General features: G+C 44.9%; 1 protein-coding gene and 1 long non-coding RNA gene across 2 annotated transcripts in view; one reads left to right on the top strand and one right to left on the bottom strand.

Moving 5' to 3' along the window:
- Window positions 1-12,524, top strand: part of Cystm1 (cysteine rich transmembrane module containing 1) — a 64,485-nt gene extending 51,961 nt beyond the window's left edge. The window contains exon 3 of the mRNA XM_090331402.1: window positions 12,055-12,524. Coding sequence (XP_090187528.1) covers window positions 12,055-12,161 — 107 coding nt within the window. The 3' untranslated portion in view covers window positions 12,162-12,524. The remainder of the gene's footprint in view (window positions 1-12,054) is intronic.
- Window positions 288-12,707, bottom strand: LOC150064034 (uncharacterized). Its single transcript, XR_016535198.1, has 3 exons — window positions 12,580-12,707; window positions 6,781-6,930; window positions 288-346 (listed from the first exon to the last, which is right to left on the bottom strand). It is a non-coding gene; the product is annotated as an uncharacterized LOC150064034 (long non-coding RNA).
- Window positions 12,708-13,303: the final 596 nt, after the last annotated feature.

Below are 13,303 nucleotides of genomic sequence, written 5' to 3'. Positions count from 1 at the left end.
GAACGGGAAAAGAAGAAGTCTACGGACATGGGTGAAGGCTGTCAGGCCCTTCTGGCTGCATGCTGGGCTGCGCTGTGCTGTTGCTGCCTCCTGCATGGCTTGGACTGAGCTACCAAGATCTGAGTGCTCCCTGCTGGTCCACTGTCTCTTGTCACTGGAATAAACTGGAGTTGTACAAATTCAAATTCCTTGTTTCTTTAAAACAGATCTGATCAATAGACTTTACATTTTTAGTACCTGTTGAGAGAAGAAATGGTATCTAATTTACCTTACCTGTTTTTATTTTTGTTGGTCATGGTGGCTCATGTTTGTAATCGTAGGTCATTACTAAGCAGAGAAGGGAAATCTATAAATAAAACCCAATGCATAGTAAAAGACAAAAAAATTAGTTGGACATGATAAACTGGACTCTAAACATTCGCACAATGAGATGGGGGAGACATTCTTAGGAAAGGATCACAAGGGCTTAATAGCTATGTACATATATGATCATATAAAATGATCCAAGCAGTGGGAGGGGGTTACTTTTTGTGGTTCTTTTTCCCCCATTTTCTTCCCTTTTGACACTGTTTTTGATTTCTGTACCTTTTACCTATTCTTTTTTTTTTTTTTGCCAGTCCTGGGACTTGAACTCGGGGCCTGAGCACTGTCCTTGGGTTTTCTCAAGGCTAATGCTCTACCACTTGAGCCATAGCACCACTTCAGGCTTTTCTGTGTATGTGGTACCAAGGAATCTTCAAACCCAGGCCTTTGTGCATGCTAGGCAAGGACTCCACAAGGCCAAACTCCTGGCCCTACCTTTTGTCTTCTAAGTTTATCTGATTTGGGGAGGGGAAGGAGAAGTACAAATGGTGGGACAAAGGTTGAACTAATTCAGCAGTGATATTCACTAGACACTATGTTAAAAACTGTAGGGCACAGGAGTTTGGCCTAGTGGTACAGTGCTTGCCTAGCATGCACAAAGACCCAGGTTCGATTCCTCGGTACCACATACATAGAAAAAAGCCAGAAGTGATGCTGAGGCTCAAGTGGCAGAGCTCTGGCCTTGAGAAAGTCCATGGACAGTGCTCAGCCTCTGAGCTCACGCCTAGAACTGGCAAAAATGAAAACTATACAGGAATAGGAGTGTGGCCTGCTGGTAGAGTCAAAGCCCCACTTCCCCTTTCCTAGTGATTAATTGGAGATAAGAGTTCTTTAGTGCCTGGGCTGGCTTTGAACCTTGATCCTAAGATCTCAGCCTCCTGAGTAGCTAGGAAAATAATTTTTTTTTTTTTTTTGCCAGTCCTGGGCTTGAGCTCAGGGCCTGAGCACTGTCCTTGGACTTTCTCAAGGCTAGAGCTCTACCACTTGAGCCTCAGCACCACTTCCGGCTTTTTTCTATGTATGTGGTACCGAGGAATCGAACCCGGGTCCTCATGCATGCTAGGCAAGCACTTTAACCACTAGGCCAAACTCCCGGCCCCGAAAATAATTATTTTCTATTGTTTTAGACATATGGTCTTCAGTTCACTCCATTAGTATTTTCTGTTTTGTTATTTGGTCAGCAATGGAGCTTGAACTCAGGGGCTGGGCACTATCCCAAGCTCTTTTACTCAAAACTAGTATCCTGCCACTTTGAGCCACAATACCAGTTTTGGTTTTCTGGTGGCAAATTGGAGACAAGACAAGAGTCTCACAGACTTTCCTGTCTGGGTTGGCAGTGAACTGTGATCCTTAGATCTCGTCTCCTAAATAGCTAGGATTTACAGGCGTGAGGCTTTTTTGTTTTGTTTTGTGAGTGTTAAGCTGTGTAGCCTGCCTGACTTTTAAATTGTGATCTTCCTGCTTCAGCCTCCTGAGGATTTGAATTATACCACACTCAGCCTAAATTTATTTTTGTCCAAGGTGTAGATAAGGTTCTCAGTTTTTCTCTTTTTGATAATCCCTACCCTGTATTGATTAGTTCATTCAGTAGAAAAATTCTGACACAGTTTCTCCTATATATGGCCACAAGGGAACCAAGCAAGCAGCTCAACAGCAGCAGCAGACACCAGCCAAGCAGCACCTAACTCAATGAAGTCCTGGCACTGTGTGCAGGAAGATGGCAGCAGATCCCACAAGAGACTTTAGTTCTCCCCCTCCAATGCCAGTCACAAGCTCCAGATAGTTCTGCCAGGGCTTATCTATTGGGCATCAGTTTGCATACCCACTCCTTAGGTTCCAAGTGGTTCCCAGAACTGTGTATACTGGTTTATTATCAAGGATATCACAGGAAGTTGGAGCTAAGGCTCAAGTGGTAGAGTGCCAGCCTTATGCAAAAAGCTAAAGGATAGCACCCAGACAGACCCTGAATTCAAGCCTCACCCAGCATCCCACCCCACCCCAAAAAAATTAAAGATAGGGGCTGGGAGTTTGGTCTAGTGGTAAAATCTTGCCTAGCATGCATGAAGATCAAGGTTTGATTCCTCAGTACTGCATACATAGAAAAATCTGGAAGTGGTGCTGTGGCTTAAGAGCTAGAGCTCCAACCTTGAGAAAACCCAATAACTGTTCTCAGGCCTGTATTCAAGTTTCAGGACTAATAAGAACAACAGCAACAAAAATATTACAAATGAAAGATACACATGAAGATGCTGAGGACAAGGTTTGGAAGAGGGTGTGGGGCTTCTGTGCCCCCTTTCCAGCTGTACCAGCTCCCATATTCAACTCTGGACTCAGGGAGGACTGAAGCACAGGACTATAGAAACATAATTGGACAGAAGCCTCTAATGCTAACCAACTGGGGCTCCAGCTAGGGCTGTCTTTTCAGGGCCTTAGCTTTTTTGTTCAAGGCTGCTGTTAACACATTAACAGCTCTACTTCAGGCTTTTTGGTAATTAATGAGAGATGAGTCTCATTCCTGCTTGAGTTGGCTTCGAACCTCAAAAATCCATTCAGTTGAAATTCTCACATAGGAATGGGCTAGAATCAGGACTCTTGTATGGTAAGCGCCTTCTTCCAGCACACCCGTAAACACATACTACTTAATTTTCATAATTTGCTATTCTTGGTTGTTTACTCTTCTAGATTTTATGTTTCTGCAGAAAGACACATTTGGCTTTGATTAGAATAGCATGTGATTTACAGAGTAATTTGGAAAAGAACTGACATATTTACAATATTGTCTTCCTGTCACAAAGTCTCTGTTTCTGTTTCATTTTATATCATTTTGTTTGTTACAGGGCTGGGAATGAACCCAGCATTAGGCAAGTACTCTACCAGCTCATCTCTGTATTTTTATCTCAAGTCCTTAAATTAATCTTGTAATTTTGTTTAGCTGTCTTATAATATCTTCATTGGGTTTTAAAGTTAGATTTCTGTGAAGAAATCTAATTTTAAGTTAAGCTTGCTTTTGATGCTGTTGTGGATAGATTTCTTTTTTTAAAAAAAAGTTATTTTCTTTTCTTGATTGAAGTAACTTCATTCCACAGGTTATAGTTAGGAATTTCGCTCAGTTATTTTTTTTGTCACAAAGTAGCTGAGAGAAGAGCACTTCCTAGGGGTACCTTGGCATACTGCAAGCCACCAACTTGTCCAGGGACAATCATGGTGAACTTGTTGAACAGTTTAGTGTATCAGGTGACAGACCACATAGAATAGAATTCCCCACCACCACCACCAATCTTCAACCTCATGGGCCTAACAATCCAGGAAGATAACTAGCTACCAGCATTAAGTAATCCCACAGGTGGTAAATGACATTGTGATCCAGCTTGACGTGATCACAATTGTCAAAACCAACATTTTTGCCCTCCAGGCATACCTAGCACACAAACCATTCAGGACAAAGTCATTAAGATAGCCTAGTTAGCAGATCACGATAGCCACTGAAACCAGGATAAATTCTTAACGAGTGTACTAATAGTGTCATTTCTCTCTCTCTCTCCCTCTGCCCACTGTCTCTGTTGATTGCAGGCCACTGTTGTCTATCTTAACACAGAAACTTTTTCCTACTGCCAGGAAGAGAGAGGAAACTGTTTTTTTGCCACCATCCAAGACACACTTTTGACCATAAATCCTGAATAAATTGCACTCTGGCTCATCTGGAGGCTTTCCTCTCTTTTGCTGTGAGCTCTTATGTACCGATATACCAGAAATGTTTTCTTATGAAGAGATGTAAAGCTATGAGAACAAATAAAAGGAACAATCTGGCACTGACTTAAGCAGTTACCCATGGTTTCACATATACACTGAGATCTGAAAGATGTTAATCGGCACAATGGTTGGAGGAGCAGCAGGTACAAAGTCCTAATAGCAGGAGAGGACTTAGATCCCTAGAAAAACTACAAGAGAGTACTGGAGTGTTGGGAACACATGAGAAACAGCACACTCCCAGCCCAAATGTTAGGAGTTTCCATCTTCGTTGTTTGAGCAATGGGAAGCCACTGAAGGATTTTTAAGCAAAGAGATAGAAATGGATTTGCATTTTAGGAGATTCAGCTTCTGTTTAGAAGGGGCATGAGAACATGTGATGGTGGAGAGAAATGAGTACAGTTGAGAAATTTGGCAGTAAAATCAACAGGTCTTAGTGGTGGATAATTATTAAAGATGAAAAGTGAGAATGTCCAGAGACAGCCTTTCAGGCTTCTGACAGGTAGTAGCACTGTTACAGAGGCTAAGAGAACAGGGAAAGGAACTGTATCTGAACGTTGGGTTAGTCTGAGGTGCTGGGAATCTGTCAGACACTCAGGTGATGCCAAGGAAGCCTGCAGCCTAGAGGAAAGGTGGGGATGAAGAAATAGGGAGCCCTTGGCTTAGCATTGGTAACTGAAACTGTGGACAGGAGCAGAGAGGGAAAAGGAAAAGTAGCTTTAAGGAATTCCGGCATGGATCTGTAGATAAGTACAAGATGAGGAGGATGGGATATCAAGAAAGCTGAGCAGGTCTATTGAGAAGGGAAGAGTGGTCACTGTCAGCAGATATTACTGAAGGGTCAGGTAAGATGAGAACTCCACACTGCTGTCACAGTACTGCTGAGACTATACCACAAGAAAAGCATTTCCTAGGCCTGGAACAGTGAGCCCAGAGGTACCTGGGAACCACCTGGGACCTGAAGACCAGGAACGCTGGCCACCTTGGAGAGATTTATACTATAAAATATTGAGCTCCAGAAAGATCCCACCAAACACAATGTAACATCACTCACTTCTGAGCCTGGATGGAGGAGACATGGTTTTTCAAACAGATTGTGTCCCCTGAGGTAGCAGTTGGAGTGTCCAACACATAGCCCAACCAGGCTCTAGAAGGCCCTTTCAATCGCCACGGTGGCCTAGAGCTTCAGGAACAATATTGGAGATTTTGCTAATAAACCTTTTCAAAACCCACCATCAGTGGCTCATGCCTATAATCTTAGCTACTCAGGAGGCTGAGATCACATGATTGTGGTTTGAAACTAGCCCAGACAGGACAGTCCTTGAGCCAGGCGTGGAGATGTGGTTCAAGTGCTAGAGTGCTAGCCATGAACAAAAAAGGTGTGAGCCACTGTGCCCGGCTGTAGCTCCAAAATTTTTGTGAAGCTCAGACACCCTTTGAATAGGTTTAGTCTTTTGGAATTTTCAGTATAGATGCCCAAGAGAAGTGTGAGCTTGTTAGGTTTCACCCTGAAATGTGATACTGTCTGATAAGCAAAATTATGGATGTGTAACTTCTGGCATGTTCTGTGAGGATCTGGAAGGAACCTGGTTGTGGAGTAGTGATCCACCATGCGGAGGTATGATTTTATTTGCATTGTTTCTGCTTTTTGGCAATCATGACTACAACCGCTGTAAACACTGGTATACAGAACTTGATATTCTACTGAGTACTCCGGAGTAGAGCCTGGGTGACTGGAAGCATACATTGTTCCTTTGTTATTAACTAGTTGTACAAACAGGCTTTAATTCCATAAGTCAGGTTGAGTATAATGCTTCTTGGTTAATCTGACCCCTTCCTTTGTTTTCCATTTACCCCCTCCCATCCCATCAGGTTATATAGTTTTTTGTTTTGTTTTTTTTTTACATTGTTCATTGAATGACTGTGCCCCCCCCCCCACCATGTTTCCACTTTTGTTTTCTTTGTTTTTTTTTTTTTTGGTGCCAGTCCTGGGCTTGAGCTCAGGGCCTGAGCACTGTCCTTGGACTTTCTCAAGCCTAGAGCTCTACCACTTGAGCCTCAGCACCACTTCTGGCTTTTTTTCTATGTATGAGGTCCTGAGGAATCAAACCTGGGTCTTCATGCATGCTAGGCCACTCTACCACTAGGCCAAACTCCCGGCCCCTCTGTTACTCACTTTAACAAACAGTACTTTAGTTGTTTAGAAAGTTATGCCTTTGGATTCATCCCCTAAGCACCCCCTCCTTTACTCAGCTGTTTTAGTGTAAATGCATTGTGCCCTGTGTGTCAGCAAGTGTCATCGTATTTTAGATCTATAAGCATGTATTTTAACAAAACTGCTTGTGTTTAAAGTAGATGCAGCATCCTGCATTCCTATCAGCAATGATGAGTTTATTCCAGCTATTATGTCCTCACCAGAACTTGATGTTGCCTGCACTTCATTTTAGCCATTCTGATGAGTATGTAGCAGTATCTTGTGGAGGCTTTTCTTATTTCCCTAAAAACATCATTAAGGGTATACTTGTAAGTTATCTCCCTCCTTTTGCTGTAATGTTACCCATGATATTGGACCTTCACAAGAAAATCATTTTGTCTTCTGCCTCAGGGCATTTGGGTCTCCTCATACTTACTGACCTGCATCCCACTCCTCTTTACACAGCTCATACCCACCTTTCTCTGGTGTGGTCTGTCAGAGGCTCTAGTGAGGACCTGTAGTGGACTGGTAGGGTGCTGATGAATTGCTGCTGTGTTCCCTTTGTAGCCTTTCAGTCACTACCAGGTCTCCTGGCCATCTTCAGGATAAAACTGCTTCCTCCTACACTAAAGATAAACTTGTAGTTTGTTAGGTGTCTCTTTTCTCGGGGCATATAGGATTGCTTGGTAATGTTTTGTGCAAAATAACTGGGACAGTTATCCTAAAAAGCCAGTTTTGAGGTTCCTCCTCACGCTTGCCTGAGAAAACACTTGGTCATCTCCTCACATTCAAAAGTATCTTTAAGTCTTTTAGCTTGTAGCTCATGTGAATAGAGCTGCAGCTGGCTGCTGGTACTGTGGCTTTGCTGCTCTCTGTGGGTGTTCATAGCCTTGCCTGACAAGGTTAAGCTGTGTGTGTGTAGCGCAGCAGCCCCCAGACCTGTGTGCGCTGTTCTAGGTAGGCCCTTGGGTAGTGCCATCAGACAAGGGGGTGGGGGGGAAGGGGACCTTCATTTCTTGTTTCATAGAGTCTGCTCACCGGCTCACCACTTACTAAGGTGCTTTGAGAGCCTTTGTTATTAATGGCAATAGCGTCTATGTGGTATTCCAGGCAGTGCTTCCACAACTCTGACCTCTCATGTGGAAAGGTGACTTCCCCGAAGACTATGGAACAGGAGCATGGGGACCTCAGCTCAGGTCTGCCCAGCTTCCAAGTTGGTACAAAGGACATGAAAGATATAGGACCTGGTTTTAACTTCTTTGCTTTATTCTAATTTTTTTCATATATTTTTATTGTGATTAAAAGAAGGGTTACATTATTATTGCAATTAAAAGAAGGGTTACATTATATTTGCTAGATTGCTTTATTCTAATTTAAATGGCCTTTACTGGAGAATGCCAAGCACTTCTGAAACTCTGGTTACTGGCACCACAGAAGTCTGTTCTAGTACTGTAGCTGTTCTCATGAGAAGGGTACATATACTCTTGCCCTCTCACCTGTGCCTTGGTCAGATTCCTCTGCGTGTGTGGGAAATGAGGAGAGCTGATCTCTTAAATATTCTGGGGCTGTAGACAGAAAATGCTTTTGGTTTCCTTTGTCTGAAAAACATTGTTGACAGCCAGGTCTCTAAATGTTTGTCACCATGGAAGGAGGTATTTTCAGTCCCTTTTCCTGAGATTTTGGTAAACAAAAGCAGTCTTGCTGGAATTTAACCATCAGATGCGGGCTATTGAAAAAGCTTGTCCTTTATAGTCTCTGAAATGTCTTCAAACTTGATCATTCTTTGGCCTCATGTTCCATTGTTCCCCAGTGTCTATTCTCAATGACCTACCACACCTAGGAAATTCTCATGTGTCTGTGTGAGGCTCTTGCTCCCTTTAAGGAAATGGGTATCTTAAGTATTTCACCTGCCAGTCTCCAAAACATCCTGCCTGCCACCCCAGTCCCCATTGGCTTCCTTCTTTTTCTTCTCACACCTTTGTCATCCTATAACAATTTGAAGCCATGGATACCAACATGTGTCTCACCCTGGATTGGGCAACGGGGCTCCTGCTCTCTCATTCAGACGCAGAAGAAAACCTGCCCTTTTCCTATGTGGTCCCTATAAAGTTTTCTTCTTGGTCCCTGCCAGCTCCAGAAGCAGCACTTCACCTTCTTTTTTGTCACCATATCCCTGGCTCTACTTTGTGAGAAGTAATGCACAGGAAAGCTATGGCTTGTTCCACAGCATATAGCATGTCAGTGGCAGCCTAGGTTGGAACTTGAGCCTATGTACCTAGCCATTATCTTTAAAGCACCAGGCAGCTAAAGGGACTAGGTAAACAAGGAAACCGACAGGTGGGGGGTCGCTATACTTATCACGGGGATCTCTGGAGCATAAATGAAAATCCATTAAGTGGCAGCGTTAAGATGGTCATCCTTCACTATATCGTAATTTGCTTATTGCTACTTAGTGGATTTTCAACTATAGTGGGGGTCTCTGGAATGTAACCCCAGAAGTAGGTAAGGAATTACTCTTTACCTGTTTCAAAGCTGAAGTACAGTGAAGCCACAATATAGCATGAGACGACTATAGGCCCTTTCCCCAGCTGCCTGTTCCCGGGGTGCTATGTGCTTGTTCTGGGACAGTGCACCTACTTGACAGGTATGTGGGACTTTGAAACTCAAGTCTCACCATTAGCTCGGGAACAGGTCATTCTGGATAAGGTCTAGATCTTAACCTCACACCAAGGCTTCTGTCCTCTTTTCTCTAAAGCTCAGAGTTCTCTTGCCCCTCCCCTCTGCCACATTGTAGGTAGGTTTGGAGTAAGCTACCTCCATGTACAGAGCATCAGTGGCCAGAAGCAAACAGGTCCAGTGACTTGCCTTTTATTTCATCCTCTTTGAACTCAGCATCCCCTTACCAAAAGGACTAGCCAGGGTGGTCCTGAGGCAAGTTACACCTGCAGCTCAGGCATCCCAGAATCCACTACCAACCCTTTCTTTGGGGCCCCAGCAGCTCATCCAAGTATGCTCTGGCTAGGTGGTGGTGGTAGTGCAGTCCTGCTTGCTAGGCCAGCAGGTAAGTGGCCTTGCTTACAGGATGGTGGTGGCTACACTTGAGACCTAGGAATAAGGACACACACGGGTCAACAGCTACTCATGTTTTCCAGCCCAGTCCATGTGAATACTGCTACTTCATGTGGAGAACAGCAGCATATAGAATAGTTGACCAGGTGGGCAGCAATCAGTGGAGAAACTGGCCAGCTCCCAGTCTGCTCTGTCTCAGACTGAGTTTCTAGGACACTAAAGCAAGAAGAGGAAAGGGCCTGGAGAGTAGGTCTGTCCTAGCTCAGCCTCACAGAATAGACTGAGAGGCCAGGGCTACAAGCTGGAAGGAACTTGAGGATGGGACAAACATAGCCGGCACAAGCTGCTGCAGTCCTGGAGCACAAGGACTGGAGACAAGGCTGTGCCATCCCCACCAGGTCCATACTCTCCTGCTGGGAAATACTGTTTTTCGCCTTCAGCATCCAGTGCCTGGGCCTTGGTCTGCACAGATAAGATCTGGGAGGTGGGAAAGGGGGCTGGTTCCATGCTTCCTCCATGCCCTGGCCTCCCTCTGCATGCTTACTGGTGCTTACAAGGCTTGAGCAAGTGATTTGATGACATCTGATTTTCAGCAGAGTTTTGCTTGGTAGGCAGCAAATGATCTCAATAAACAGACACCAAGAAAACAACCCTTTTTCCCACTCCCCCACCCCAAGTCTGTTCTTTTTGTTCCTCCATTAAGGACAGGACTTGTTTCATACTGTCTAAATGCCTATAAGAATGTTTCTCCTTTCCTGCCTCTTATTTGTGTGGTAGAAGGGCTGTTCAGACACCATCTGCAATCTCCGAGGACAGCCTCCTCCTGTTAGTGTAGATGCCCAGTGAGGGGCAAGAGCAGATGAGGCTACAGGTCCCCCTGCTCTTAGCAAAGCTGGAAAGTGCTATGGGCCATAGTGGATAGCACACAGTAGTCTTGAGGCAGCCCTGAGGCTCACTGGCTGGGCTGAGAACACAGGCTCCTACCACTGGCTGAAGAGCATGGGCATTGGTGAAAGGCTAACCCACTGGAATGACAGAAGGGAAATAGGGGAGAATTAGGGGGAGGGAAGCTGACTTACAAAGGCAGTGAAGTCTGTGTTTGCTGTATCCTTACACAACTGTGATGTGCTCCTATCTTCATGCCCTGCTGGTAAGATAAGCAGTTGCTAGGACAGCCCATCTGGCCTGTGTCTGGTACCCGTGTCCAGCCTAATTCCCAGGGGCTCTAGCCATCCAGAGGATACCATTTTAAAATTTCATTTCTGGGCTCCACATCCTGCAGTATTTGTGGTAAGAGGGAAAGTCCTGTTCTAGGGCTAGAGAGAAGGCTGACAAAATGGATGTCTAACACTTGAGAGCATCCCAGTAAGTGCTGAAGCCTGGGAACCTCACAGCAGCATCTGGCTTGAAGCCCGTCCCTGGGAAAAAGGTTACCTGCTGTAGTCCGTTGCTCTCTTCCTATTGAAAGCAGCACATATAGGACTCAAGTGAGAGGGGCATGGGCAGATCATCTAGGCAGAGGCAAGGCAGTAACACTGCTGAGGGCTTTCCTACTGCCCTGTGCTTCTCCCGATTCCTTTTCTAGCCAACCAGGCCTGAGAAGGACTAGCTTGCCAGCCATTAATACCTGATAAGTGTGCAGTTCCTTTCTAACATGGCTGCTGGTGTTATCTCAGGGTTCTTGGAGGGACAAAGCCCCAGAATACATAGGCCAGCCTCTCCCCCTTGACCAGGTTCCGTGATCTCTCCCAGAACCTTGTGCTTCTGTTGCTGGCTTAAATCTGTGCTGTGAGAGAAGGGAAGGACAATCTGAGGAGCAGAGGTTATGGATACAAGAGGACAGCTTGGGAACATTCCCTAGTAAGCCAGAGCATTCTAGCTACAACTCCAACTCCAGCGAAGAGCTGCCAAGAGAGGAGCCATAAAAATAGATACTCAACACCAAAATAAAGCTACAACACCAAAATAGAACTACAAGACAGCTGGCAAAGGACTGGTCTAATTTTTGTACATTCATGAGCTTTGCAAAAGTGAGAAGTCCTATTGCTTATGCGTTTGCTGGTGGTGGTTTTGAGGTTTTTAAAATGTTAACTACCAGCTGTTTACGTTCGTCCTCAGAAGAGCAGCTGAAGCTTGCACAAGTGCGGGGCAGTGGTCTGTGACCTGTGGATTTGTTTTGTGCTAGACTGCCAACTCCATTCTTGGAAAAGTGAAGGCCAGGTCACAAGACACCATATAGGCATCCTTGGCTCACTTGGCCATACTTTAGTCCCTGCTTGTTTTAATGCTTTGGGAGTTTGGGAGCACAGTCTACAGTTACGTACTGTTCAGGTAGGATTGGGGGGCGAGGGGCGACAGGACAGGGTTCCTGGTTATCCTTTTAAAACATAAAGCCCCCCTTTAGACTAATTCTTGCTTTCAGGCAGTGATTTAGCTGTATTTGAAAAAGGCATCCCTGCCTCCTTATCAACCAATTCTGGCTGCCTTGGCATTTCCCTAGTTGTTGCTCCCAAGAAGCAAGAGTGTTCTGTCTGGAGTAATGGGAGAAAGGAAAGTAGCAAATGGCTGACTCAGACTGCTCACGGGCTACTGTTGGTAAAGCCGTCCATTGTCCTGGGAGGCTAACTCTGGGGGCTGAGGTTTGTACCATACCCTTCTCACTCTCCCCTTTATCCCTGCAGTATATGTGGTAGAAGACCAAAGAAGAGATGATCTGGGCCCATCCACCTGCCTGACAGCCTGCTGGACTGCTCTCTGTTGCTGCTGTCTCTGGGATATGCTCACCTGAGCAGGGTCCTCTTTGCTCTGCTGGCTCTGCAGCCACCTCCAATAGTGTGCCTGCCCCATCTCTTCTGATTGCTGTAATAAGTGACTACTAGTCTGTGCACACACCTCCACTTTCAATACTGTGGGATTTTAGATACATGAGGTTTGCTGCTGTTTAATTCAGTGACTTGATCTTTCTAATGTTCAAAATCCATTTCTTAATGATCTTTAACAAATGTGCTAAGTTGACTATTTTTTGGCCAAAGGCTTAGTTATTAAGTAGATATTTATAATTTTTAAATTATACATTCAATATAGTGGCAAAAATGTAACATACCACTGAATGATTTCTCCGCTTACACCCTGTATGTTTTAATAAATTTGTTAAAACTTCATTCGTCTGAATTACTGCAGATAATCTGTTTCCTGGGCTCTGTTACCTTTCGATTAGTCTTAGGCAGGCTGGGATCATAGAACGAGGTTATCTGGGTTGCAGGCTGCTGTCCAGTGCACAAGGAACCTTGTCACCATTTTGTTCAGGCCACATCCCAACAGTCTGGGTGTCTTTTGGCCCATGGCCTACAAAAGGGCTTTTGGTAATTGAGCTGCCTCAGGCCTGCTGCCCCCACCCCCGAAAGACTTAAGAGCCCACAGTTAAAGGGGGACAGACCCAAGATTTCCTTTTTCCCCCCTACTCAACTAAGCTATTCATCTCACCTTTGGCCACAGGGTGGCGCTCAACTGCCACCAAGCAAGTCAGACTCCCCTAGCCTGGCTGGCAGTGGACGCCATCCACAGTTCCCTGCTTGCCTACTGCCCTACAAAGCAATAGTGCCAGTAACTACTAGTTCTCTTTAGAGGAAGAAAATGCCATGATTTTTGAGTGTCTCAGATCAAGTGCCAAATGGTGCTGCTTACTACTGGACTAACTTTTGACATGTTTGGGAGACAGAAGAGAAAGTAAACTTGAGGCCAACTGCCATGCCACTCTACTTCAGCTTTGAACCTAAGTTGTCTTTCTCTTTGTACTATATGGGATCCCTGAAAGGGAAGAGAAAGGGATTTAGAACTGGGAGACAATGTGCCTCTTATTCTCTGGCTCAAGAAATGCAGACATTGAATGGAACATAGCCTTTTATTAGTCTGACAGTTTATCTAGCAGCA

Source organism: Megascapheus bottae, chromosome 4, assembly GCF_031878675.1.
Source record: "Megascapheus bottae isolate mThoBot1 chromosome 4, mThoBot2.hap1, whole genome shotgun sequence".
In the NCBI taxonomy this organism is placed as follows: Eukaryota; Metazoa; Chordata; class Mammalia; order Rodentia; family Geomyidae; genus Megascapheus; species Megascapheus bottae.
Note: the sequence above shows the minus strand (reverse complement) of the source record. Positions and strands in the feature narration are given on the sequence as shown.